This window comes from Salvelinus namaycush, chromosome 28 (assembly GCF_016432855.1).
Source record: "Salvelinus namaycush isolate Seneca chromosome 28, SaNama_1.0, whole genome shotgun sequence".
NCBI lineage: Eukaryota > Metazoa > Chordata > Actinopteri > Salmoniformes > Salmonidae > Salvelinus > Salvelinus namaycush.
In genome coordinates this window covers 12,912,814-12,939,395 of record NC_052334.1, presented here as the reverse complement: position 1 = coordinate 12,939,395, position 26,582 = coordinate 12,912,814, and the positions used below count along the sequence as shown (strand labels likewise).

Below are 26,582 nucleotides of genomic sequence, written 5' to 3'. Positions count from 1 at the left end.
AATTTAGCCTAGTATTAATAATTTGTAATGAATTTGATATTTCCAAAGTAAACAAATGTACTGAGAATTGCATACAAAAGAGTGCATTCCCAGTGAGCAAAATTGGTTGAAAGAAATATAGCTTTCTTTTTGTTGTTTTTAGGATGCTGAATGAAAACATGGAAGGACAGATGTAAGAGGGCATTCTGCCCTCGAAAAGGACTGTGACAAGTTCATGGCTGCAAACAAGAAGGAGAGAATAATGGTTCTTCATGAGGAGGGGGCTGCTGCCCCCATAGCACTGCCCTCGGCTGCCTCTCCCCCGGACCTCTTTGGTGTCCTAAACACAGGGCAAGCAAGTGCAGTTGTAGCCAATGAAGAAGCAAACATTCCAGCAACATCCACTCCAGGTTCTGAAATGGGTACTGGTCAAATGGCTTCTACATTGAACTCTGCTGCCAGGTCTAATAACCAACCAGAGAATTTACCACCAGAGAGCACCTACAGCGGTATCAAGGTGATGTTAGAGAATAACAACATGTGGAATGAGTTTTTCAAATGCAAAACCGAAATGATAATAACCAAACAAGGCCGGAGGATGTTCCCTTATTGCCGCTTTCGCATCTCTGGTTTGGAGCCCTTCCAGAAGTACACTCTGCTCATGGATATCAACCCTGTGGACAACAAACGTTACAAGTGGACTGGGCAAGACTGGCAAATGAGTGGAAAGGCAGAGGGCCATTTGCTGAGACGGGTTTTCATCCATCCAGACTCTCCGTCTTCTGGTCACCAATGGATGCAGAACCCAGTGTCATTCTACAAGCTTAAGCTCACTGACAACACGATGGACCAGGAGGGCAATGTAATTTTGCACCCAATGCACCGCTACTTACCACACCTGCATTTGGTCTCAGTTGAAACGGCTACAGAGGATATTCAGCTCAATGGGCCTGACGTGATAACCTTCACCTTTCCCCAGACTGAATTCTTTGCTGTAACAGCCTTCCAGAATGTACGCATGTCTCAGTTTAAAGCAGACTTCAACCCTTTTGCAAGTGGACCCAACTCCCAGGCTCTAAAGCTGGAAATGAGTCCCTCCAATGAGTTGAAGAAGGATGAAACCAGATCTCCCATTGAACTCAAGCCTGTGAAAGGCTTGAATGGCCTGAAATCTTTGATGGCGGCAAAACGCAGATCTAAAGACACTTCAACAGTAGATAAAGGACTCCTGAGCCCTGATGCTCAAAATGTTTCCCTTGCAGATGGTGACAAAACTGAGGTCAAAACTGATAGACCCAGCTCCATGCTGAAATCAAGTCCCTCCAATGAGATTAATAAAGACTCAGCCCAATCTCCCAATGAGCTCAAGTCTGCGAAAAGCCTGAATAATCTTAAATCTTTGATGGGGAAACGCACTTCCAAAGATACTTCAGCAGGAGTCCAAGGACTTCTCGCTTCCGATGCCCAAAATGTTATGCTTGCAGACAGTGATAAGTCTGGAGTCCAAACAAGTCCCTCCAATAAGTCAAAAAAAGACAAAAACAGTTCTACCAATGACCTCAAGCCTGTGAAAAGCCTGAATAACCTGAAGTCTTTGATGGCAAAACACAACTCTAAAGGCACATCCGCAGTAGATCAGAGAGTCCTCAGTGAAGATGCTCAAAATGTTACACCTGTAGAGAGAGACAAATCTGGAGTCAACGCTAATGGACCCAGTTTAAGCACTCCAAAGCTGAACTCAAGATCCTCCAATGAGTTGAAAAAAGCAGAAACCACATCTCCGAAGGAATTCATCACTCTTAGAAGTAATCTGTCTTTGATGTCAAAATGCAATTCTAAAGACACTTCAGCAGTAGGTCAAGGACTCCTGAGCTCAGATGCTCAAAATGTTACACTTGCAGACAGTGAAAAGTCAGGAGTCAAAATGGATAAACCCAGCTCCTGCAAGAATTCAAGTCCCTCCAAGGAGATGATGAAAGTTGAAACAATATCTCCCAAGGTGTGCAAGTATGTGAAAAATTCCCGAAAGTCTTTGCGTAGAAAATGCAACTCCCAAAAGACTTCAGCAGCAGATCATGGACAGAAGTCAGTCAGAAACACGGAGTCCACTGAATACTATTCTTGGTAAGTTCTGAAGTTCAGTAAGCTACATGTTAGCATTCTTGCTTCTTACTTTAAAATGCACTTCTAATCTTTTACCTTTCTCTTCTGAGCAGCACAACAGGTCCTCCCCAAAGTAACTTCCATGGGCTGATTCGGGAGTGTCATCTGAAAATACGAAGGTGCAATGTTGAGAGAACCAATACAACTTGTAGTGTTGAGCAAACAAACACTAAGGGCATGGTTGCCAATGGCAAAGTTGTGGAAGTAGCTGTGAATGACAATTTTCCCCAGATTTCTGAACCTGAAGCCTTGTCCGGTAAGATTATTGAAAAGGTGGGAACACTGCACAATGGGAATGTGATTGGCAGTGACAAGGACCTCTTCAATTCATCTCAGTCCCAGGAACCGGTCAAGACCCGTGTGTCAATCAATGACCAGTCAGCAAATGAAGTTGAAAACAGTCAAAAGGCTTCCCAGAGCTCCTCAGTGAGCTCTGAAGCAAAAATGACAGGTTTTGATGAACAGCTGCAGGGGAAGGCTAAACCACCCAAACGACCTGAACCTGTGCCTTTGCCCCTTCTTGCACTCTACCTTCAACAGTTGAAGTCAAAATCCACATCTGTTAGGACCAAATCAAAATCTCCTCCGGTATTGTCTTCATCCCCATCTTCTGCCGTTCCAACCACCGATCCTGTTATTCCAGCTACCGATCCTGTTATTCCAGCCACCGATCAAACTGGCCCTGCCATGGACTCAACTGGCCCAGCCTTGGAATCTACTGGCCCAGCCTTGGAATCTACTGGCCCAGCCTTGGAATCTACTGGTCCAGCCTTGGAATCTACTGGTTATGCTGTAGTTCCAGCCAGTGGTCCTGCTGATCCAGCTATCAATCACATTGTTTCAGTCATTGCCCCCACTGGGCCAACCACAGACTATGCTGGTCTATCCACGGATATTTCAGTCCCAAACACAGATTTTTTGGTTCCTGCCACAGACTCATTGTTACCAGAACCTGGCTCAGTTTTACCAACCGCTGATCATTCGTTTCTTGTCCCTAAGCCTACCATATCCATTGCACTATCATCCCCCACCCCTTGTTTGCCAGCAACTGTCTTATCACCATTCCCTGACCCATTGTTACCAGCCCCTTCCTTGTCATCCCCAGCCCAAGAATTGCCACCCCCTGTACCTGTCACATTAAACCTAGTGACTGATTTATCATCACTTACCTCTGACCCTCCCTCAACTGCTCCAGCACTGTCATCAACACCTAGTCTTGCCAACTTGGAACCTGAATCTACCCCCTCGTTACCATCCCCTGGTCCTTCGCGAGGTGGCTTTGAGCCATCCTCACCTGCATCATTACCAGATCTTGAACCCCCTTTACGTTCACCTGTTACATTGAAACCGGAAGCCACCTTCCCCTCCTTACCTGTACATGCCTCCTCATTCCCAGCCCTTGAACGATTACTGCCCCCTACTAACCCTTTTGTTCTATCCTCTGAATTATCATCACATGGATTACTTTTAGGCCTACCTGCCCCTGATCCTTTTTTAACAATACCCTTTATCCCATTGTTGCCTTCCGCTCACCTTAACCCATTACCCTTTGAGGCAACCTCATTTTCCTCAACCTCTCACCCTGGCTCACTTGCTCTGCACACTGCCTTATCCCCATCTCCCTCGGACACTGCCTCATCATTCCAAGTCAGTTATGAACCATTAACACACCCGTCTACAATCCCATTCCAGTTATCTCCCTTTTCATCGTTAGGTCCTAACCCATTGTCACCAACCCCATCACTGGCCGACCTCACTAACTTTTTCTCCATCGCCGAAGAGCTTGAGATAACTGAAGACTTTTCCAGCAGTGAGGCACCTCCTGTCCCAAGTACCCCTAGCATACCAGTTAGTTCTACTTTAGCGATTGGTTCTAGTCAGCCAACCCAGAGAAATAAACCCTGGAGATCTAGGAAAGGAGTGAAATCTGCCAAGGGTGATTCACTCCCAGTGATTGATGGATCCACAGATGTCGCCATGCAGTCCAACCTGGAGGAAGTTGAGGAGCAGCTGTTCGTCTCTTTCACCTCCAAGGTACGGCGTAAATAGTCAAATGTATTTTTGTGTCAGTTATTTTGGTAACACTTTACTTACATTCATAACACCTTTATGAGTGTTACAGATCTTTCACAAGAACCTTCGTAACACATGTATACACGTTACCCTAAGAGCACATGTTTTTGGCTTATCTTGGGAGAGAACACAGTGTAGGCCTAACATGTCATTTACAATTGGTGCTCCTGGCCAGAACTGGCTCTAGGCCAGGCACTCTGTTTACTTCAAATCCACCTTCTCACGGATATTGTCAAAGAAAAGTTCATAATTCAATGACATAATTCCAAGGGCTGTTTACCCAGTGGCATCCTGCCAAATTGAGAGATCACGAGAGAAGACGCACAAGGCTCAATGCACACAGTCACTAACTGTTAACCCTTTGCTACTCCCAGACTGTTATGTGAAAGGTGTTCTGAATGCCTTACGTATACCCCCTTCAAGTTAACTATTACCGTTACTTCATGGTGTGCCACACCACCTGTGTTTCATTGGTTCTTATGTAAGGGGGAGGGAGATCTTTAACAAGGAAATCCTTATTTGGTTATGTGTCTTAGAGTCCACGGTTTATCCTTAGCTAAAAATTGCATTATGAAACAGCATATTATAAGCAATAACACATCATAAGGGCTCATACATGCTCACAACAATTAACAAAGCATTAGCTATATCCATTGGATTTAAGGAAAGTGTCATATTTAAATAAAGTCTTGTAAATTGCAGGAAGCACTTGAAGTCCACCTGGGAGAGCCTGCACTTTGTGAGACGACGACTGCGCAACCTCAGAAACCCCCAGAGGCGACAGAGAATGGTACAGAAAACAACCAATTTGATTGATCATGCTCCCAAGCTGCTGTTACCTGACGCCTGTTAAAGCAGTTCAACTATTTGTCTCTTTCAGTTGGAGGACTAGAAACCACAGAGGAAAGAATAGTCGCTTTCGAGAAGTTTCTTTTGGGTGACCTAAAGGTTATGAGGCATCGGCAGGTCATTCATCCTGTGTTGCAAGAAGGTAACACAAATAAATGGCTGTTAATGACAGCGTATATACTTTTTATTGTCAATAACTTCCTTGCAAACTAGCATGTGACTCATGTCCCACTGTGATTTTCATGACAGTGATCATGTGATGTTTAATCTTACTCATGATGGTAGAATGCTTTAGTATGATGCATAGTCTATGCTTGAAGATTGCTTATCTGTCATCTGTGTTTGAAGTTGGACTGAAGATGAGTTTACTGGATCCCACTCTGGTCATTGACCTGCAGTACCTAGGGGTTCGTCTACCTCTACCCTTTTTATGTCCAGAACCAAACTCTCCAGGGTTGGCATCTTCTCCAAGTTAGTAGTTATTTCATGTTGGAGTTTCTGTTTTGTTCAAATTGTTGAGTATATTTTTAAGTAACCTGTTAAGGGTTTTATTAGGATAATTTAATACATTTTGAAAATAGCAATTGTTAATTGTCATACCTTTTTTTTTCAGGTGGTTCAGTCCCCTTTGTTTCCAGGACAGGCAAGACCACAGACTTCACCCAAATCAAAGGCTGGAGAGATAAGTTTGTCCCCTCGGACTTGCCATCATCCTCCAAGCCTGAAGGTAATATTTACATTAAAATCCTACATGTCTTCTCTGATTTGATAAGCAAATCCTCAAGACTCCATTCACATCAGCAGTTGTAACCTTTGACCTTGATTTTGTCTGAAATATTGCATCGTGCTTTAACGTTGGCAAAACCAGAGGGGACACGTTTTACCTCTGATGTCTTTACAAAGGCTTAACAGTAAACAGTCTACGCTATATCCCCTCTTGTGTTTTCTATACTATGTAGCCCTATAGGGGATACAATTTACTGTGTAGTGCTGATTCAAAATGTTTTTGTTTTAAAGGTTGCCCAAGTTCAGATGTGGTCCCAAAGAACTTGTCGGCCTTCTGCAGTGACATGTTGGATGAGTACCTGGCTAACGAAGGTAAACTCATTGACGAGCGCGCTGCCAGTTTCACCCAGACCACCGTCGTCACCCCTGTGGTCTACCAGCTGCCCACCAAGAGCACCAGCTACGTCCGAACCCTAGACAGTGTGCTGAAGAAACAGGCACCGGCACTTTCTTCCACCTTTGTCCCCCCATCCAAAAAACCCAGACTGCCCCTCACATCCAAAGGACTTAAAACATCTGAGAAAAGGCAACAAAAACAACTATGTTCAAAGCAGAACAAAACTAAACCAACTTCTGCAATAACCCCAACACCATTGCCCACTGAGCCACCACCACTGTTGATGGATCATTGCGCCCCCATCACCCACGATAACACAATTGAAACTATAAAAAGGAGACAGAGGAAGCCAAGGGTCAAGACTCCTCCACCAGCCCATGACGCTCCTGTGTCCAGGCCAGAGGTAGAAGAGCCACCTCCCGCTGACCTGGCTCCTGTGGAAGAGGATGACTCGGACCCAGAGCCACAGCCTGCTGCCGAGACCAAGGTTGTGGTTCCTGGGCTGACCAAGGCCCTGCTCCGACAGAGGGATTTGGAGGACAGGGTTGTCTGGGAGGGCAAGCATCGCACCTGCATCACAGACAAGAGGGCGACGGTCGCCCTCACCTCCCTCTTCACCTCAACGGTAAGATCAGTTACACCCCTACACCAATACATCTGCTTATTGACTCTTTTGTGTGGTCTCACATGAAGGAGCAAAGACGTGTTGTAGTACGTTTGTAGTTTCGATCTTGTTTTTAATAAGCTGATTTTTTGAGTGTGTTATACCAACTCTACGATGGTATCCCTGAGAAATGTGCCACGCTAGCACTAACAGCGCAGGGCTCCTCCCTGCCTCAATGCGTCCTGCCGGCTGGGCTGTGTGTGTGCCAGCCTGGCACAGAACTGTCATATTTTACTTCCCACTTTTCTCTTCAGGGCTTTGTTTGTGAGAACCCTACAGCTCCTATTAGGATCATAAAGCGCAGGGCTCCACCCTGCCTCAATGCGTTCTGTCGATTGGGCTGTGTATGTGCCAGCCTGGCACAGGACCGTCGTATTACCCACTGTGGAAAGATTGAGTGCATCTTTGGCTGCAGCTGCTTCAGGCAGAAGGTGGTCGTCCTCAAGAACTTAAAAGGACCAGATTCCAATGCGTCAGAGGGCCTGTCCAAGAAGCGGGGGAGAAAGTGGATGAGGATGGCATATAGTGAGTGTCCTCTAGTTTAGAAATCCGCAGAATAAAACATTGTTCTATGAACAGTAAAAAAAAGTTTCCATACAAAAACAATTTTGCTACACTACATTAGATTAGGTTAAATACGTCACAAAGTGTGTCCATCCTAATGTTGTAGAAAATGACATTTTGCATTCATTTCCAACTTCAGCTCTCAGGGAGGCTGAGACGGTATCAGAACCTGCTCCGCGTGTGAGAATGTTGTGGAAGCAGATGGATGGAGAGACGGACCTGGAGCCCCTCCGCGCCCCAAAACCGGTCTACCTACCACATCTTCCACTACAGGAAGAACCTTCAGTGGTGAGTTGTGAAAGGGTGTATATCTATCCATAAGTGTTAGATATACCCCTGTAAAAAATGTGATGTATATTCTCACCCCCTGCCTTTTATAAAGGTGTATTTTTCTCAGGTGAGCGAGGAAGGAGGGACCATGACATGTGCCAGAGTGCGTGCGTTTCAAAGCAAGAGCACAAACCGACCTGAGGTCATTGACGACCACTGCAAACCAATAGACTCTGCACCAGGTAAGTTCAATGAGTCAAATTTGAACACATTATTTTTTTAAACCCCAAACATCAGTGTCTGTCTGAGTATATTTATCAGTCAGTGAAACACATCAGTAATTGGTTGCTTCCAAAAATCATAGCCTACCCTGAAATGCATTTCTAATGGTTGTTGACTTTCTCTTGATGTAGTGAACCCTTCCAGTATGTCAGATAAGTCGTTGTCCTGCCATGGTCCCAAGTACACGGAGCCCTCCAAGCGTCTGGAGATCTTGTCTAAGTGTAAGTGGAGGAGCCTGGCGGACAGGAACCTGGTGCTGAGAATTGTGTGTGAGCACATGGCCAAGGACCACCTCAACAACCCCTTCTGGGTCAAAGGTTACCTCATAAAACCCGTGTCTCAGACCCTGAGAAATGATGGCGAAAGCTGCTCCGTCCACTACAAAGTACTCGTCTCTCAGGTCCCGAAACCAGACGAAGTGGAGGAGGAGAATGGTGAGGAGGAAGAGGTATGGATGGGAGAGGAAGATGAAGAAGAACTAATGGAAGAGCAGAGAGAGGAGGATAAAAAATTGGAGGAAGTACCTGTCGTGGAGGAAGTACCTGTCGTGGAGGAGGTACCTGTCGTGGAGGAGGTACCTGTCGTGGAGGAGGTACCTGTCGTGGAGGAGGTACCTGTCGTGGAGGAGGTACCTGTCGTGGAGGAGGTACCTGTCGTGGAGGAGGTACCTGTCGTGGAGGAGGTACCTGTCGTGGAGGAAGTGGACAACAAGGCTGTGGGGCGTAGAAAGGATCTGAAATGGCAGGGCCTGCCTTTCTTAACAGGAATTTCTCCTTCTGGCCTCCTTACTGGCAACCTTAAGCTGCTAGAAATCTCAGACCAGGAACTTATCACGGTAAGCATTGTAATTACTTAGTTTCCCCCAAAACAAATCCAATAATCAGTTAATTTTCCTTCTCTTATTGATGTGGAATGGCTCCCTATTCCCTATGTAGTGCATATAAAAAAGACATGTTTTATGGTCACATGCACCGGATAAGTGCAGTGAAATGTGTTGTTTTACAGGGTCAGCCATAGTAGTACAGCACCCCTGGAACAATTAGGGTTAAGTGCTTTGCTCAAGGGCACATTGACAGATTTCTCACCTTATTTGCTCGGGTATTTGCACCAGCGACCACTGTAGTGCACAGAGCTCTGGTCAGAAGTAGTGCATTATATAGGGAATAGGGTGCCATTTGGGACGAACACTATCTAGCTCTGAGGAGAATCCACACAGTCCATTGCTACTCAGTATTTCCCCCTGTGTGTCTTTAGGTGAATGGCAGGTCCTACCCCCATGCCAAGATACAACTGGGCATGATGGGAGCCATGCACCCAGCCAACCTTCTTGCTGCTTACCTCACGGGCAAGTTACGAAGGCCTGCCTGTCTAAAGCGGTCTATGGCGGCCTCCTCCTCCGTCCCATCACAAAAACACCCCTCAGAAACTCCTAAAGGTGCCACAGATACAAAGTCCTCTACAGGACAACCAGCCCAACTGGCAGCCACTTCTACCACCATGGTTACCACAAGTGTTCCCTCTACCACTCCAGTTGCTGCTGGCCCCAAGTTAATTGGTGAGAACAACTCTTTGTAGTGTTTTTTTTTAGCTTAGTTTATCATACTACTGTATTTCAATGAAATCTCCCCCCACCCCTCAGAGACATTGAATTCTGATTCATATAACTGAATAATAGTCAATCCATTGTGAAAGACAAGTGTGGGAGACTGAACTCCTACCTCCATCTGTACTCCACAGTGACTAACCTGCCCCCCAGTGGGAAAGGTCTTCACATGCTTTGTAGTCAACCAGATCAGCTCCTCACAGCAGAGGCTGCCTGTAACTAGTGTTCCACCTCAGTTTCTGACTGTTACTCTGCTCTCTTCCTCTCTAGTGGTAGTGAACCCAGGTGCCAGTCTCTCTCAGGGGGCTCAGATGGCGCAGAACACCGTGACTGCTGCTGTGCGGATTCAGATTGCCACCGTGGTCTACCCAACCAAAACACCTAATGGGAGGGGTGGCGCCGCAGCCCTGTTATCTGCAGTGTCTGTTAGCTCCAAGGCCCCCTCAGCACCAAGACATTCCACAGGTACACACCCAGTCAGTCCTGCACCACTGTAGCTGTAACTAGCCTAACCAACTCATACAATTACTCCTCAGCCTCCCACAGGCTAAGCCCTGGTCCTTTGCCCTGCCACTCTCATGCTCTGTTTGTGGTGGTGACCAATGAGCTTTCCCGGAACTGCCGGGAAGAAATATCAGCCTGGTGCAGAGAAGCACGAGATTGAACTATACTCGACTTTCTAGAGTTTTCCCCGTTAGTTAACCTCTCTAGGATAGGTGGGACGGTAGCGTCCCACTTGGCGAAAATCCAGAAAAAATGTAGCGCGCCAAATTCCAATATACTACTATAAAAATCAATCTTTCATGAAATCACACATGAAAGACACCAAAATTAAAGCCACACATGTTGTGAATCCAGCCAACATGTCTGATTTCAAAAGGGATTTACGGGGAAAGCACACCAAACAATTACGTTAGCTCAGTACATAGCCACAGAAAACCACAGCCATTTTCCCAGCAAAAGATAGTAGTAACAAAAACCAGAAATAGAGATAAAATTAATCACTAACCTTTGAACATCTTCAGCGGATGACACTCATATGACATCATGTTACACAATACATTTATGTTTTGTTCGATAATGTGCATATTTATATCCACAAATCTCGGTTTACATTGGCGCCATGTTCAGAAATGCCTCCAAAATATCCGGAGTAATTACAGAAATACTCATCATAAACTTTGATGAAAGATGCATGTTTTACATATAATTAAAGATACACTTGTTCCTAATGCAACCGCTGTGTCAGATTTAAAAAAACACACAAAAAAACACACCATGCAATATTCTGAGACGACACTCAGATAGTAACAACATTTCTCCGCCATGTTGGAGTCAACAGAAATACGAAATTACATCATAAATATTCCCTTACCTTTGATTATCTCCATCAGAATACAGTGCCAGGAATCCTAGTTCCACAATAAATTGTTGTTTTGTTCGATAATGTCCATTACTTATGTCCATTTAGCTAATTTTGCTAGCATGTGTAGTACACGTGTCCAAACACTCGTGCAGATGCAGGCAAACGTCGGACGAAAACTTCAAAAAGTTATATTCCAGGTCGAATAAACTGATTCTCTACTAAGTTTGACCAATCTTCAGGATGTTGTTATCATTTATATCCAATAAGGTTCCAACCGGAGAATTCTTTTCAGTCTCTATAAGTAATGGAACGCAAGACGATATGAGGAAAGCGCGCGACCAAGAACTGGCAATCTGCCAGACCACTGACTCATTCCCCTCCCATCCGGTCCCACAACACAGCATAAGCTTCATTCCACGTTCTACTGACTGTTGACATCTAGTGGAAGGCGTATGAAGTGCAAACATATCCATATATTACAGGGAATTGAATAGGCGATGACTTTAACTTCTTATGGCTGCATCCTGCTACCGGGATCCATATGACAGCAGCCAGATAAAGTGCAGGGCGCCAAATTCAAACAACAGAAATCTCATAATTAAAATTCCTCAAACATACATGTGTCTTATATCATTTTAAAGGTATTCTTGTTGTTAATCCCACCAAAGTGTCCGATTTCAAATATGCTTTTCAGCGAAAGCACTACAAACGATTGTTAGGTCACCATCAAACCACAATAAGCACAGCCATTTTTCCAGCGAAAGATAGCAGTCAGAAAAAGCAGAATAGAGATACAATTAATCACTAACCTTCGATTATTTTCATCAGATGACACTCATAGGAGTTCATGTTATACAATACATGCATGTTTTGTTTGATAAAGTTCATATTTATAACAAAAGATCTGAGTTTACATTGGCGCGTTAGATTCACTAGTTCCAAAAACATCCAGTGATAGTGCATAGCCACACCGTTTCAACAGACATACTCATCATAAATGTAGATGATAATACAAGTTATACACATGGAATTATAGATATACCTCTCCTTAATGCAACCGCTGTGTCAGAGTTCAAAAAAACTTTACGGAAAAAGCAAATCATGCAATAATCTGAGACGAGCTCAGAAGAATAGCCAAATTAGCCGCCATGTTGGACTCAACAGAAACCAGAAAATACATGATAAATGTTTCCTTACCTTTGATGAACTTAATCAGAATGCAGTCCTAGGAATCCCAGGTCCACAATAAATGCTTGATTTGTTCGATAATGTCCGTTATTTATGTCCAATTAGCTACTTTGGTTCGCGCCTTCTGTAAACAATTCCAAAGTCAGAAAGCGCCTCCACTATAACGTGACAATGTCCAAAAGTTCCGTAACAGTCAGTAGAAACATGTCAAACGATGTACTGAATCAATCTTTAGAATGTTGTTAACATACATCTTGAATAACGTTCCAACCGGAAAATTAAATTGACTTCAGAAGAGCGATGGAACAGACGTCCTACTCATGTGAAGGCGCATGGTGAATGCGTGATCAGCCCGTGGAAGTGATTACTCATTCCTGTCTCCTTCGGCCCCCCTTCACATTAGTCATCAGACAAAGTTCTGTTGACTATTGACATCTAGTGGAAGCCGTAGGAAGTGAAAACTCATCTATATCTCGCTGTCATTTCAATTGAGAGCATGGTTGAAAATCTGACACCTCAGAAACAATTCAAACAGGAAGTGGAACTTCTCAGGTTTTTGCCTGCCATATGAGTTCTGTTATACTCACAGACATAATTCAAACAGTTTAGAAACCTCATAGTGTTTTCTATCCAATATGAATAATAATATGCATATATTAGCAACTGGGACTAAGGAGCAGGCCGTTTAATATGGGCACCTCTGTGCACCTTTCATCCAAGCTACTCAATACTGCCCCTGCAGCCATAAGAAGTTAACAACGACCACTCTCAGAATTTTCACTTCCTGTTTGGATTTTTTCTCAGGTTTTTGCCTGCCATATGAGTTCTGTTATACTCACAGACATCATTCAAACAGTTTTAGAAACTTCAGAGTGTTTTCTATCCAATAGTAATGATAATATGCATATATTTGCATGTGGGACAGAGTAGGAGGCAGTTCACTATGGGCACGAAATTCATCCAAAAGTGAAAATGCTGCCCCCTATACCAAAGAAGTTAACACATCAACTGTTGGAATTGTGATCGAATCAACTAAATATTAGCCACGTTCAAGGCAATATACAGAAACAAAAAGAACTATGCAAGACTTCGTGCTTTTCAGCTAAAATGATTGAACAGAATTCTTGCCACCAACAAAATGTTGAATATTTGGGGCATACAATCATCGCAGCTCTGACGATTTTGTTGTGAGGATACAGAATCAATAGACCATTTGTTTTGGTTGCAAAGAAACTGAAGATCTCGTACAATGCTGTGTACTACTCCCTTCACAGAACAGTGCAAACTGGCTCTAACCAGAATAGAAAGAGGAGTGGGAGGCCCCGGTGCACAGCAGAGCAAGAGGACAAGTACATTAGGGTGTCTAGTTTGAGAAACAGACGCCTCACAAGTCCTCAACTGGCAGCTTCATTAAATAGTACCTGCAAAACACCAGTCACAACGTCAACAATGAAGAGGCGACTCCGGGATGAGTTGCAAAGAAAAATACATATCTCAGACTGGCCAATAAAAAGAAAAGGTACAGGGATCGGACTGCTGAGGACTGGGGTAAAGTCAAAAGATTAAGATGGTAAAAAAAACATAGACACTGGACAGAGGAACTGCCTAGAATGCCAGCATCCCTGAGTCGTACATACATGCACTCAAACATATTCAGTTGGCCTTGCTGTTATGATTTTGTTGTCCTTGATGTCTTTTGACGGGGGGATGATTTCATTTCTCTTGGGGGGGGGGCGGATTGGTTGATGATCTGTGGGGGGGGTCTTGGAGGGATGGTGGCCTGGCGTTTGAGAGCTTGGGCCGGTGGCTAATGGATCTGTCAACATTCCTTTTAGCAGGGTGTTGACCCTGGTTGCTTCTGTGGGTCGCTCTGGATGGGATTCTGTTAGATGACTAATGTGCTGAAGATGTTTAGCGGTTTCACTGCATAATTTTAAATATTCAATAAAAATAAAATAAAAACTATGCATGAGATGGTATGAAAAATTAACTATGCATGAGGTTTTGTTTTAGGCAGAACACATTGGAGTAGGATTCTATTGCATTGACAGTTACGACTCATACTCTACACAGACTTGAGCACCATAACCAATCAGAGCTGCAGTAGACCTATATGCAAATAGACCATTGCCATATATGGATCTGTGCCATTTACTTTGAACTGGACTATGTTTACAGCATGAGCGGTCGTCAGTAGATGTGCTTGTTTTGAGATCAAGGAGAGAGCTACGTGTAGCAACATGGGGGAGTTATTGCTTCCTACAAGAGCACAAAATGTGTGCATTTATAGACATCTTTGAAAAGCGAGTTGGGTAAAGAGCTTTTTTTTTGTCTTGAAGGGACAGTGTTGTATTTTTAGACAGTCTTGAATAAGCTAAGTAGACAATAGGCAGAGGGTAGCATAATTTGTGTGATTCTCTGTAATATTGGTTTGAGGAGATAGTTCTTGCATCAAATAACACAACAACATTTTCAGTCACATCCTTGTCTTTAGGACAAGTGATTAAACAGGTTAATGTCAAGCTCAGTTTTTTTTTTTCAAGTCTCATGGAATGTAGGCCTTCATTGAACACCACACATTGGCTGCTACTGTAGGCTGAATGATAGAACAGCTTTTTCCATGTTAAAATGTTATGGGATGCATTTTCTCCGTTTTTGATGGTAGACCCCCCTCTCGCGCCGGGTCAGAGAATGGTGCTGCAGCCGGTAAGGAACACCTCAGGGAACACCCTATACCGGAACCCCAACGGACAGCTGTTCCAGCTGGTTGCCCTCAGCCAGCTGCAGGCCCTTAACCCCAACCTTGTCATGCACAACAAGGGTGAGTGTCTGACAGTTGATTCTATTCATGCCAAGGCATTGCTGCTCTTTCACATGCAAGACTGACTATGTTGATGACTATGTTATGAAACAATGACTTGGACATTTTAGGAAGACAGATCAAGGATTCCCATGTATAATAAGTAATCTCCAATGATTGAATGTTGCTTAAATACATACTGTTTTTGTGTAGCATGCAGTGTATTAGGATACAGATTGAATGTTGCTTAAATACATACTGTTTTTGTGTAGCATGCAGTGTATTAGGATACAGATTGAATGTTGCTTAAATACATACTGTTTTTGTGTAGCATGCAGTGTATTAGGATACAGATTGAATGTTGCTTAAATACATACTGTTTTTGTGTAGCATGCAGTGTATTAGGATACAGATTAAATAAGTTATGAACTTCATAGGGTGGTGAAAGTGAACACTGATGAGCTTGATGCTCCTTTCCATTAAATATTGAGGGTCTTATTCTGGTGAAATGATGATCGATGCTTGGCTGCCTTTGAGAAATATTTTTTTCCCATAATAAACTCATGTAGGCCATACCTGCACTGTATCTGCAAGCTGTTGGCTAGAGCACGTGCCAATACAGAGTGGGCACATTCACTATATACAGTCGTGGCCAATTTTGAGAATGACACAAATATTAATTTTCACAAATCTGCTGCCTCAGTTTGTATGATGGCAATTTGCATATACTCCAGAATGTTATGAAGAGTGATCAGATGAATTGCAATTAATTGCAAAGTCCCTCTGCCATGCAAATGAACTGAATCCCCCAAAAACATTTCCACTGCATTTCAGTCCTGCCACAAAACGACCAGCTGACATCATGTCAGTGATTCTCTCGTTAACACAGGTGTGAGTGTTGACGAGGACAAGGCTGGAGATCACTCTGTCATGCTGATTGAGTTCGAATAACAGACAGGAAGCTTCAAAAGGAGGGTGGTGCTTGGAATCATTGTTCTTCCTCTGTCAATCATGGTTACCTGCAAGGAAACACGTGCCGTCATCATTGCTTTGCACAAAAGGGCTTCACAGGCAAGAATATTGCTGCCAGTAAGATTGCACCTAAATCAACCATTTATCGGATCATCAAGAACTTCAAGGAGAGCGTTTCAATTGTTGTGAAAAAGGCTTCAGGGCGCCCAAGAAAGTCCAGCAAGCACCAGGACCGTCTCCTAAAGTTGATTCAGCTGCGGGATCGGGGCACCACCAGTACAGAGCTTGCTCAGGAATGGCGGCAGGCAGGTGTGAGTGCATCTGCACGCACAGTGAGGCGAAGACTTTTGGAGGATGGCCTGGTGTCAAGAAGGGCAGCAAAGAAGCCACTTTTCTCCAGGAAAAACATCAGGGACAGACTGATATTCTGCAAAGGGTACAGGGATTGGACTGCTGAGGACTGGTAAAGTCATTTTCTCTGATGAATCCCCTTTCTGATTGACAAGCTTTTTTCCGGATGCCATAAACAAAGGTGAGCGCTACCATCAGTCCTGTGTCATGCCAATAGTAAAGCATCCTGAGACCATTCATGTGTGGGGTTGCTTCTCAGCCAAGGGAGTGGGCTCACTCACAATTTGCCTAAGAACACAGCCATGAATAAAGAATGGTACCAACACATCCTCCGAGAGCAACTTCCCCCAAATAACCAGGAACAGTTTGGTGATGAACAATGCCTTTTTCAGCATGATGGAGCACCTTGCCATAAGGCAAAAGTGATAACTAAGTGGCTCAGGGAACTAAACATCAATATTTTGAGTCCATGGCCAGGAAACTCCCCAGACCTTAATCCCATTGAGAACTTGTGGTCAATCCTCAAGAGGCGGGTGGACAAACAAAAGCCCACAAATTCTGACAAACTCCAAGCATTGATTAGGCAAGAATGGGCTGCCATCAGTCAGGATGTGGGCCAGAAGTTAATTGAGAGCATGCCAGGGCGGATTGCAGAGGTCTTGAAAAAGAAGGGTCAACACTGCAAATATTGACTCTGCATCAACTTCATGTAATTGTCAATAAAAGCCTTTGACACTTATGAAATGCTTGTAATTATACTTCAGTATTCCATAGTAACATCTGACAAAAAATATCTAAATACACTGAAGCAGCAGACTTTGTGAAAATGTATATTTGTGTCATTCTCAAAACTTTTGGCCACGACTACACAAAACATTTAGTGACAAAACCATCAGTAGATTTGAAAATGCGATGGAAACCAATTTAACTCCTTTTTTCCCCCAATTTTCGTGATATCCAATTGCGATCCAATTATGATCTTGTCTCATCGCAGCAACTCCCCAATGTGCTCGGGAGAGGTGAAGTCGAGTCATGTGTCCTCCAAAACATAACCCACCAAACCGCGCTCCTTCACACCTGCCCGCTTAACCCGGAAGCCAGCTGCACCAATGTGTCAGAGGAAACACCGTTCAACTGATAACCGAAGTCATTCTGCAGGTGCCCGGCCTGCCACAATGAGTCGCTAGAGCCCAATAACACAGCCTGGGATCGAACCCGGGTCTGTAGTGATGCCTCGAGCACTGCGATGCAGTGCCTTAGACTGCTGTGCCACTCGGGAGGCCAACCTCAAGTTATTTTTATGCACAGACGTTTATCCACAACAAGTCAATTTGATGGAAACATCTCTGATGGGGAAAATGCTTATTTTAGAATATTCAGATGAAAAATCTGTTGCAAATTGGATGGAAACCTAGCTACAGCTGAACTTTATTATATTTTCTTTTTAGGTGGGATGATCAGTTTAACCATGCCTGCGTGCTTGACCACCACGAACAGCTCCACCTCCTCTCTCACCACATGGCAGAGCAAGGGCCCTGGTAGCTGTGCTTCCACCGTCAGTACTGTCCCCCTTGTCACTTTCCCAAAGACCCAAACTGCATCCAGCACCACTATCACCGCCCCTAAAACCACCCCATGTTACGTTAGTCTCTCACCCACCGTGACAAATGGCGGGACATACACCTTGGAGATTGTTCCTCAGACAGGCAACAAGGAGCCCATCATCATCAAGTGTCTGACGGTGCCAGCTCAGGGCTCCTCCAAGGTGATGCCTGTAGTAGGGGGTGTTACTGTGCTGCAGCCTCACCCGGAAACCACAGTAATTACTGTCAAATCCCCAACAAAGATGGTTACGAACACAGGTGTCAAAGCTGACAATATCTCCACAGTGACCTCCAATGTAGACTCTAATGTAGTCTCTGAGGTGTATAGTTGGATGCGGCCTTGCCAGAAAACCAAAACGCCTCCTAAATCCACAAAACCCCCTAAAGGACCCCAGTTTAAATTTATAAAAGCTGATGCTATCTCCCCAGCGGACTGCAATTTAGACCCTAATATCCAGCCTGAGGTGTTTAGAGGGCTGCAGCCTCCCCCGAAACCCCTCAACCCCCCTATAACCCAGGTCACAAAGACAGGGATCAAAGATAACACCATCTCCACAGCAGACTCCAATCTCCTTACTAAGATGGTTCATGTTGATGACCCCTACCAGACATGGACAGGAAGACCGAAGAGGAAGGAGGTGGAGGACCTGGTGGAGGATGAGTACGATTTGGATGAGAAGATGGACAACTCATCTGACGAGACAGATTCTGACGATTCAAGTGTTAATAAAGAGGAGCTCATCGACGTCATCAGTGTAAGAACCATTTTAACTTCATACAACACGTCTGTTTTGAGACTCTAGTTACCTAAATCTCATATTCTCTCGTTTTTGTGACTAAACAGTAGTAGTCTGTTTCTTTCTTTGTTTTTCTATATGTGTGGGTAGGTCTAAGTAATTTATGTAAACAGTCTGTTGTTCTGTACCTCAACTATAGCGCCATTGTGCCTTAGTTTTAATATTCAAGTCTGTAGTTTGCCATTTAGACTCCATGATAGAGCTTCATCCTGTTGCATTCTGTAGAAGCAGCTGAAGCACAACGTGGAGGAGAGGCATCGCCGTTTTGAGCTCCATGGGTGCTTCCAGCGGCTGAGAGAGACACTGAAACTTGCCCAAAAAGCTGCGAAAGTGTATATCCTTAAAGAAGTAAGCACCTATAAAGGGATGGTTAACTTTTTCTTAAAATGTTTACTTACTTTGACTTTATCCAAACCATTGTTCATTTTGTTCAATTTAATTATCCCTTTAATTACTGTGTGTGTCCAAAATAGCACCTTATTCCCTATATAGTACACTACTTTTGATCAGAGCCCTATATAGGGAATAGGGTGCCATTTAGGACTCAGACAAGGTATCTGTATATTTTAATAATGTGGCCGGTCAGAGCTGTGCTTTGTTTTGTTGAAGCATCCGTCGTCAATAGATTAAAAAGTGAACTAAAATAAATGTATGTTACCAGGCAACAGAGGAGATCCAAATCCTGACTAAGAAAAGTACCGACGTGGAGAAGCTAAGGAGTTCACTGACCCTGGAGAGAGCAGCTTATGTCAAGAAGATGTCCCAGTTAACTGGTAATAATGGACACAGCTGTAACATTTCAACATTCAACCAACATTCAACCAACATCTTTCCCTCCACAGGAGAGTCTGAGAAGCAGATCCTGAGGAACATCCAGTATGTTTGTTCCCAGCAGAAGAGTGAGGAGCTACTCGTCAACAGGAATATGCAAGGAGTTCCCAAAGTCTCCTCTGCTGTCTCGTCATCTTCAGCTGTCTTGACCTGCAGTGAGGCCAGGTCGAGACCAAGACCAAGGCACATGGGAGGAGTGACAGCAGAAAAGGAGGACAGGGAGGAGGTGATGGAGGTGGTAGACCTTCTGGAGGACACGGAGGAGGACAGGGAAGCGGTGATGGAGGTGGTGGACCTTCTGGAGGACACGGAGGAGGAGAAAACGGACAACTCCTCGGATGAGACAGAGGATTCTGCCAATGATGACGACAACAATGTTGAAGGGGACGTCATTAACATCAGTGTAAGAACTGTTATACCTCATTCTAAACTGGGTGGTTTGAGTCCTGAATGCTGATTGTCTGTGGTATATTTAAGCAATAAGGCCCAAGGGGGTGTGGTATATGGCTAATATACCACGGCTAAGGGCTGTTCTTATGAACGACGCAACAAGGAGTACCTGGACACAGCCCTTAGCTGTGGTATATTGGCCATATATCACAAACCCCCGAATGTGCCTTATTGCTATTATAAACTGATTGCAAATGTAATGTTTTGTCTTACCCGTGGTTTACCGTCTGATATACCGCGTCTGTCAGCCAATCAGCATTCAGGGCTCGAACCACCCAGCTTATAACAGACCGTATACCACGTGTATGACAAAACATTTATTTTTACTGCTCTAATTACATTGGTAACCAGTTTTATAATAGCAATAAGGCACCTCGGGGGTTTGTGGTATATGGCCAATATACCACGGCTAAGGGCTGTTTCCAGGCACTCCTTGCGTCGTGCATAAGTACAGCCCTTAGCCGTGGTATATTGGCCATATGCCACATCCCCTCGTCCCTTATTGCTTAATTATACAACACAGTTCGGTTTCTGTCTATTAAAATCTAGTCGTTTTCTCTTGAGAATTATGTTTTTCTTTGTTTTTTTAACTACGACTCATCTGTCTTTCAGGATGTTGAAGAAAGTGCGGTAGAGGAGGAGGCTGTAGACATTGAGAGTGTGGAAGACAATGCACAGATGAGCACCACTTCACAACTGAAGGCAAAATATGCTAAAGAAGTGGAAGGAGAAATAGGACCCAAATTAAGAGTATGTCTCCCCCTCGATGTTATTACAAAGACATAAACAACCTTTTAATGCCTTCCTTCAAATATGCTTGTGCTGTGATTTCACTGTCCATGGTTATAATTTACAGTGTTCTTGGTTCAATGTTACCATTAGCACTCGGACTTGCACAACCCATACGAGAGACAACGCTCGTTGCATAATTTTATTTAGTAAAGAATCTCTTCAGGAAATAATAAAGTATTCTCTCTGTTATTTAACAGGACCAAAAACAAGTCTTTGACCTGAGAGACAAATGCAAGCGCCTTGAAAAACTGAAGAGCGGGCTGACCAGGGAGAGAGCTGGTGATATTAAGAAAATCTCAAAGAAATCTGGTAATGAGCCTTACATTTCACCCCCCTTCTCTCGTCTCCTATTCGGTCTCCTTCCTATAACACTGGCCTGTGTTCTCTCAACAGGAAAGACAGAGGAGCTCATCATCAGGAAACCGCAGGACATCTCGACCAAACAGAAGGACATGGACATGGTGTTCAAAAGGAAGTGGAGAGGGCCGTCCTCAAAAGCGTCCTCATCATCGGTCTCACCCAATAAAACAATTTCACTCAGGAGCACTCGACAGCCTGAGCCAAAGTCCCTGGCACCCGGCCTCAAGTTAAAGGTCGTAGCCACCCCAGTCCCCCACTCTATCCCCCAAAAGCCTGCACCCCAACGACCCAAGACAAGGCCCATCATCACACCACCTTCCAGTAAACACCCCTCAATGTGGCGTTCGCCGGGTGAAAGGACCAGACCGAACATCCTGTCTCGCAGAAAAATACAGACTGCCCCAGGTGAGCCTCCCGTCCCTCTGACCCTGTTACTGTATCAGCACCCAATGGGCCAGGTTGACTTCAATAAGACAGACTGCTGGTCTAGAGACTGAACTTTCATGTGAAGAAATTAATAATTTAGATCCTTTTTTTCTGCCTCCCCAACAGATTCCCCACCAGTTCATGCTGGGTTTCTCCCTCAAATGCTGTCTATAGTGGGTGGAGTGATCACATCTCAGCAGGTGATCGCCATGCAGTCTGCCCGTTCTATGCTGCCGGTAGGACGCGTCACTGGAATCGAAATGCAACAGTCTCAAACACCAGGTAGGCTTGTAGTGACACAAGGCACACTGCGTTGACTCATAGTTGCATTGAAATGTTTTCTGATTTGATTTGGATTCTTCTTAAATTTCTCACCTTTTTTTTTTTAGGTGTCGCTTCGGTCACCATCATTATCCCCTCAATGTCCAAACCTGACGTCTCTCCTCAACGAGATCTTCATCCTCAACCAGCAGATTACCACAGATAACAACAGCAGCCCCTGAGGTCCTCCAGTGGTCTCCCGCATACCACACACCGAGCCTGGGCAGATGGGGACTGTGAGGGTACCCACACCTCCGACAGACAGGGTGCTACCACCACCAAAGACAGAGAAGGCGATCATCGGAGATGGAGATGACGAGCGCTCCCTCAGCCCCTTGTTCCTGAGACTGTATGAGGACAAGGGCCAGGAAGAGACTTTCAAAGGCCCAGTTCTGCCAGTACCACAGGCAGAAGACCTTAAAGTTGGTTTTGGATCTAACCTGAAACCATCAGAGACTGCTTCTGTTTCTGCTCCTGCTGTCAATGGGCACAGCCAACAAGCAAAAACATGCACTACAAAAGTTCAAGATGTACTGCAAAAAGCACTGACCCCGCCACTGCTGCTGCAGATGAAAGTTGGAGGAGTGGCCAGGGTGATGGAGTCCAATGAGAAGCCGGGGGATGCCCTGGCCCCACCCCCACTGCTGCAGATGAGGCCCATGCCAAGACTAGACCCACGATGACTAAAGAGCAACCCTCAGACATAGAACTAAGCACCAACTCACTTAGGCCCAGGTCAACATTGTAGCCATCTCCTCAATACCCCCATTCACATAGGCCATATTTTAGTTTTGTTTTAGAAGCGATACTACCTAACGGGGCATATCGGAAAGACTGACATAACTCCTGTCAGAACAGTGTCATGTTTTTCTGTTCAAATCTCTGTTATCTACACCTGTATTCATGAAGTGTCTCAGAATAAGAGTACAGATCTAGAATCTGTTTAACCTTTTAGATCACAGGTGTCAAACTCATTCCACGGGGGGCCGAGTGTCTGCGGGTTTTCGCTCCTCCCTTGTACTTGATTGATGAATTAACATCACTAATTAGTTAGGAACTCCCCACACCTGGTTGTCTAGGGCTTTATTGAAAGGAAAAACCAAAAACCTGCAGACTCTAGGCCCTCCGTGGAATGAGTTTGACACCCCTGTTTTAGATCATAACGAATAAGCTCACATGGATCTGATCCTAGATCAACGCATCTCTAAGACACTATAAATACAGGCCCTGAATTGTTGCTTTTCTTTCCCTCATTTTAAAGAGGAGATGCAATGAATATTGTATAATAAGCTGCCAGGACCTTGGTACATTTAAGGGTGTCCAGTATGTTCTGCCTTTAAGGGTTACACACATCGCACCGAATGTAGATCTCCAGTCGTTTACCGCTTGTTGTTCAGCGAGCTGTTGACGTCTTCGCGCACGTTTTTATATGTAAAACCGGTTTGCACTCGGTTCACAAGTACTCTCAGCAGACAAACGCTATTGGTGTGTTCGAGCCCTTAGAGTATATTATTTGTTCTATCAGAGCAAGAGGATTTGTAGACAGACATCTGATGGTACGGATGCCAGTTCTGTTCATAGTACTGTTGTGTGTGTATAGGGCCTCTGAAAAAATCCTGTCTCCATATTGGAGTGGGAGATCTCTGTTTCTTCATGTTTGTAGTTACTTCACCTTTAAGGAACATTTAATCTGTAATTATAATTTTTTTTGTATGGCACACAGTGTAGAAAACAAACTACTAACCGCTCAGTTTGCAGTGCAGACAACAAATCTCAACATAGAAAACCCTTGATAAATGTGATCATAATAGGTCCCTGTAGGATGGACAGGTCATTGAATCAGCAGCGCTTGTGACTTTTTTCTAAGAGCAGCTTCACTTCAGTGATGTATGTAATAATTAGACCCTGACATTCACTATAATATTAGTAGAAATGACTATGGAAGTGTCCCAAATGGCACCCGATTTCCTATATAGTGCCCTACTTTTGACCAGGGCCCTGATCAAAAGTAGTGTACTATGTAGGGAATAGGGTGCCATTTGAGAGAATTTGTGTATTTGAGGGAAATGAAAGCTGTCGTTGCTGTAATAATTTTTATGCTGCTAAGAGGTAAAGCTTGCAGAATTAAAAGCCAGCCATCTCGTTAAACTGCATCAAGACGTGTTGGTTAGAACCATATAGTGTAGATTGAATTTCTGTAAAAATATAAACTCCATTTTTTTTAAAATAATAGGCCATGTAAATAATTACGTTTTTCCACTTTGAGAACGATGGTTGTTTTTTTGTAAAGATATTTCTCATGTTTTTATATGGGGTCAATAACTGTTACGTTTAGGATGTTGACGTAAGAGAAAGGAAGATGCCTTGAAATAAAATATAATAATAAACATAGGCTGCCAGATTTACGTTTCTGATGCAGTTACTTTCTGACTGTAAAGATTAAGTGAGTTACTGTAACTGTACATACGACATTTAAAAAAACATTTTTTACAGGAATATTGTGAAAGAACATGCATGGGTAATTGGTAACTGATTGTTAAAATGCTAAATACTCCTTCCTTGTTTCATTTGCCCTTTTTAAAGGACAGCGAGAGATCTGACATTTCCCAATCGTCCCCTGGGTTCTAACGGCAAACTAATGACCTTATCCGTTACCGGAAAATGTCTTAATTTCCCCTGTGAATTATAATTTATAGCAATAGGTGTGTCCCAAATAACAACTCTTGACCAAGGCCCTGCCATTTGGGATGTAGGCATGATCATTTCTTCAGGTGTGACATGATGCCGTAGTGTGATAAACAGTTGTGAACAAAGTTGCAGAACATTGAAACGTTTTTTTTTTTTAATACAGCTGCCTTCTCCAAGGGTAAGTGTCGATCAGAACTATCTCCTCCTTACTTCAGTTCTATTTTTGGTTAGAAGTTTGCTCAAAGTTGTTTATAAAATATTTAGCTTGTTACAGAAAAGCAAATAATAAAAAAAGAATCATATCGGAAATGTGATTTCATATCAGAAATTAGAATATTAGACTATACTAGTGTATTTTCCTGTGTATTGACATTTTATTATGCAATTGGGTCTGGAATTATTGTATTCCTTGATAAAGATGAGCAAAAAAATACTCAAATAAATAATACAAATACTGAGCTATACTGAAGAAAAGTATAAACGCAACATGGAAAGTGTTGGTCCCGTGTTTCATGAGCTGAAATAAAATATCCCAGAAATTTCCCTAGGCACAAAAAGCTTATTTCTCTCAAATGCGCAGAAATTTGTTTACGTCCCTGTTAGTGAGCATTTCTCCTTTGCCAAGATAATCCATCCACCTGACAGGTGTGGTATATCAAGAAGCTGATTAAACAGCATGATCATTACACAAGTGCACCTTGTGCTGGGGACAATAAAAGGCCGCTCTAAAATGTGCAGTTGTGTCACACAACACAATGCCACAGATGTCTAAGTTTTGAGGGAGAGTGCATTTGGTATGCTGACTGCGGGAATGTCCACCAGAGCTGTTACCAGAGAATTAAATGATCATTTCTCTACCATAAGCTGCCTCAAATGTCGTTTTAGAGAATTTGGCAGTACGTCCAACCGGCCTCACACCCGAAGACCACATGTATGGCGTCATGTGGGCGAGCGGTTTGCTGATGTCAACGTTGTGAACAGAGTGCTGCGTGGTGGTGGGGTTATGGTATGGTCAGGCATAAGCTATGGACAACGAACACAATTAAATTTTATCGATGACAATTTTAATGCACGGAGCTACCGTGACGAGATCCTGAGGCCCATTCTAGTGCAATTCATCCTCCACCATCATTTCATCTTTCAACATTATAATGCCCGGGCCCATGTCGCAAGGATCTGTACACAATTCCTGGGAGCTGAAAATGTCCCACTTCTTCCTTTGCCTACAAACACACCAGACATGTCACCCGTTGAGCATGTTTGGGATGCTCTGTATCGACGTGCACGACAGTGTGTTCCATTTCCCGCCAATATCCAGCAACTTCACACAGCCACTGAAGAGGACTGGGACAACATTCCACAGGCCACAATCAAAAGCCTGATCAACTCTATGTGAAGGAGATGTGTCACGCTGTATGAGGCAAATGGTGGTCACATCAGATACTGAACGGTTTTCTGATACCTTAAAAAAAAATATTTTTTAAAGTGTATCTGTGACCAACAGAATCATATCTGTATTCTCTGTCATTTGAAATCCATAGATTAGGAATTTACTTCTTTCCTTATATGAGCTGTAACTCAGTAGAATCTTTTAAATTATTGCATGTTGCTTTTTTTGTTCAGTATATATTATATGCTCAAAAAATGAAAAATGTATATTTTATACTAATTGTTCAGACAAAAGAGATGCATGTCTGAGCAAAAACCAAGCCATGAGGTTGAAGGAATTGTTTGTAGAGCTCCGAGACAGGATTGTGTAGAGGCACAGATCTAGGGAAGTGTACAAAAACATTTCTGCAGCATTGAAGGTCCCCAAGAACACAGTGGCCTCCATCATTCTTTAATGGAAGATGTTTGGAACCACCAAGACTCTTCCTAGAGCTGGCCGCCCGGCCAAACTGAGCAATTGGGGGAGAAAGGCCTTGGCCAGGGAGGTGACCAAGACCCTAATGGTCACTCACAGAGCTCTAGAGTTCCTCTGTGGAGACGGGAGAACCTTCCAGAAAGACGACCATCTCTGCAGCACTCCACCAATCAGGCCTTTATGGCAGAGTGGCCAGACAGAA

The 26,582-nt window shown here is 43.9% G+C and overlaps 1 protein-coding gene across 1 annotated transcript; it reads left to right on the top strand.

The window, feature by feature from the left end:
- Positions 1 to 550: 550 nt before the first annotated feature.
- On the top strand, positions 551 to 22,015 carry LOC120023046 (MAX gene-associated protein-like). Its single transcript, XM_038966993.1, has 22 exons — positions 551 to 1,244; positions 3,857 to 3,973; positions 4,112 to 4,176; positions 4,918 to 5,005; positions 5,413 to 5,535; positions 5,678 to 5,791; positions 6,082 to 6,812; positions 7,106 to 7,376; positions 7,555 to 7,703; positions 7,813 to 7,927; positions 8,099 to 8,802; positions 9,222 to 9,522; positions 9,841 to 10,035; positions 14,790 to 14,945; positions 17,696 to 18,606; positions 18,874 to 18,996; positions 19,310 to 19,882; positions 20,542 to 20,679; positions 20,919 to 21,030; positions 21,115 to 21,486; positions 21,634 to 21,789; positions 21,897 to 22,015. Exons 1-22 carry the CDS (start codon positions 551 to 553, stop codon positions 21,992 to 21,994), a joined length of 6,306 nt encoding a protein of 2,101 aa, XP_038822921.1. The 3' UTR covers positions 21,995 to 22,015.
- Positions 22,016 to 26,582: the final 4,567 nt, after the last annotated feature.

Coding starts and splice junctions, on each gene's coding strand:
- LOC120023046 (XM_038966993.1), top strand. CDS start 551: ATGATAATAACCAAACAAGGCCGGAGGATGTTCCCTTATTGCCGCTTT. Junction 7,928..8,098: donor ACCAATAGACTCTGCACCAG/GTAAGTTCAATG, acceptor CTCTTGATGTAG/TGAACCCTTCCAGTATGTCA. Junction 21,487..21,633: donor AAAAATACAGACTGCCCCAG/GTGAGCCTCCCG, acceptor CCTCCCCAACAG/ATTCCCCACCAGTTCATGCT.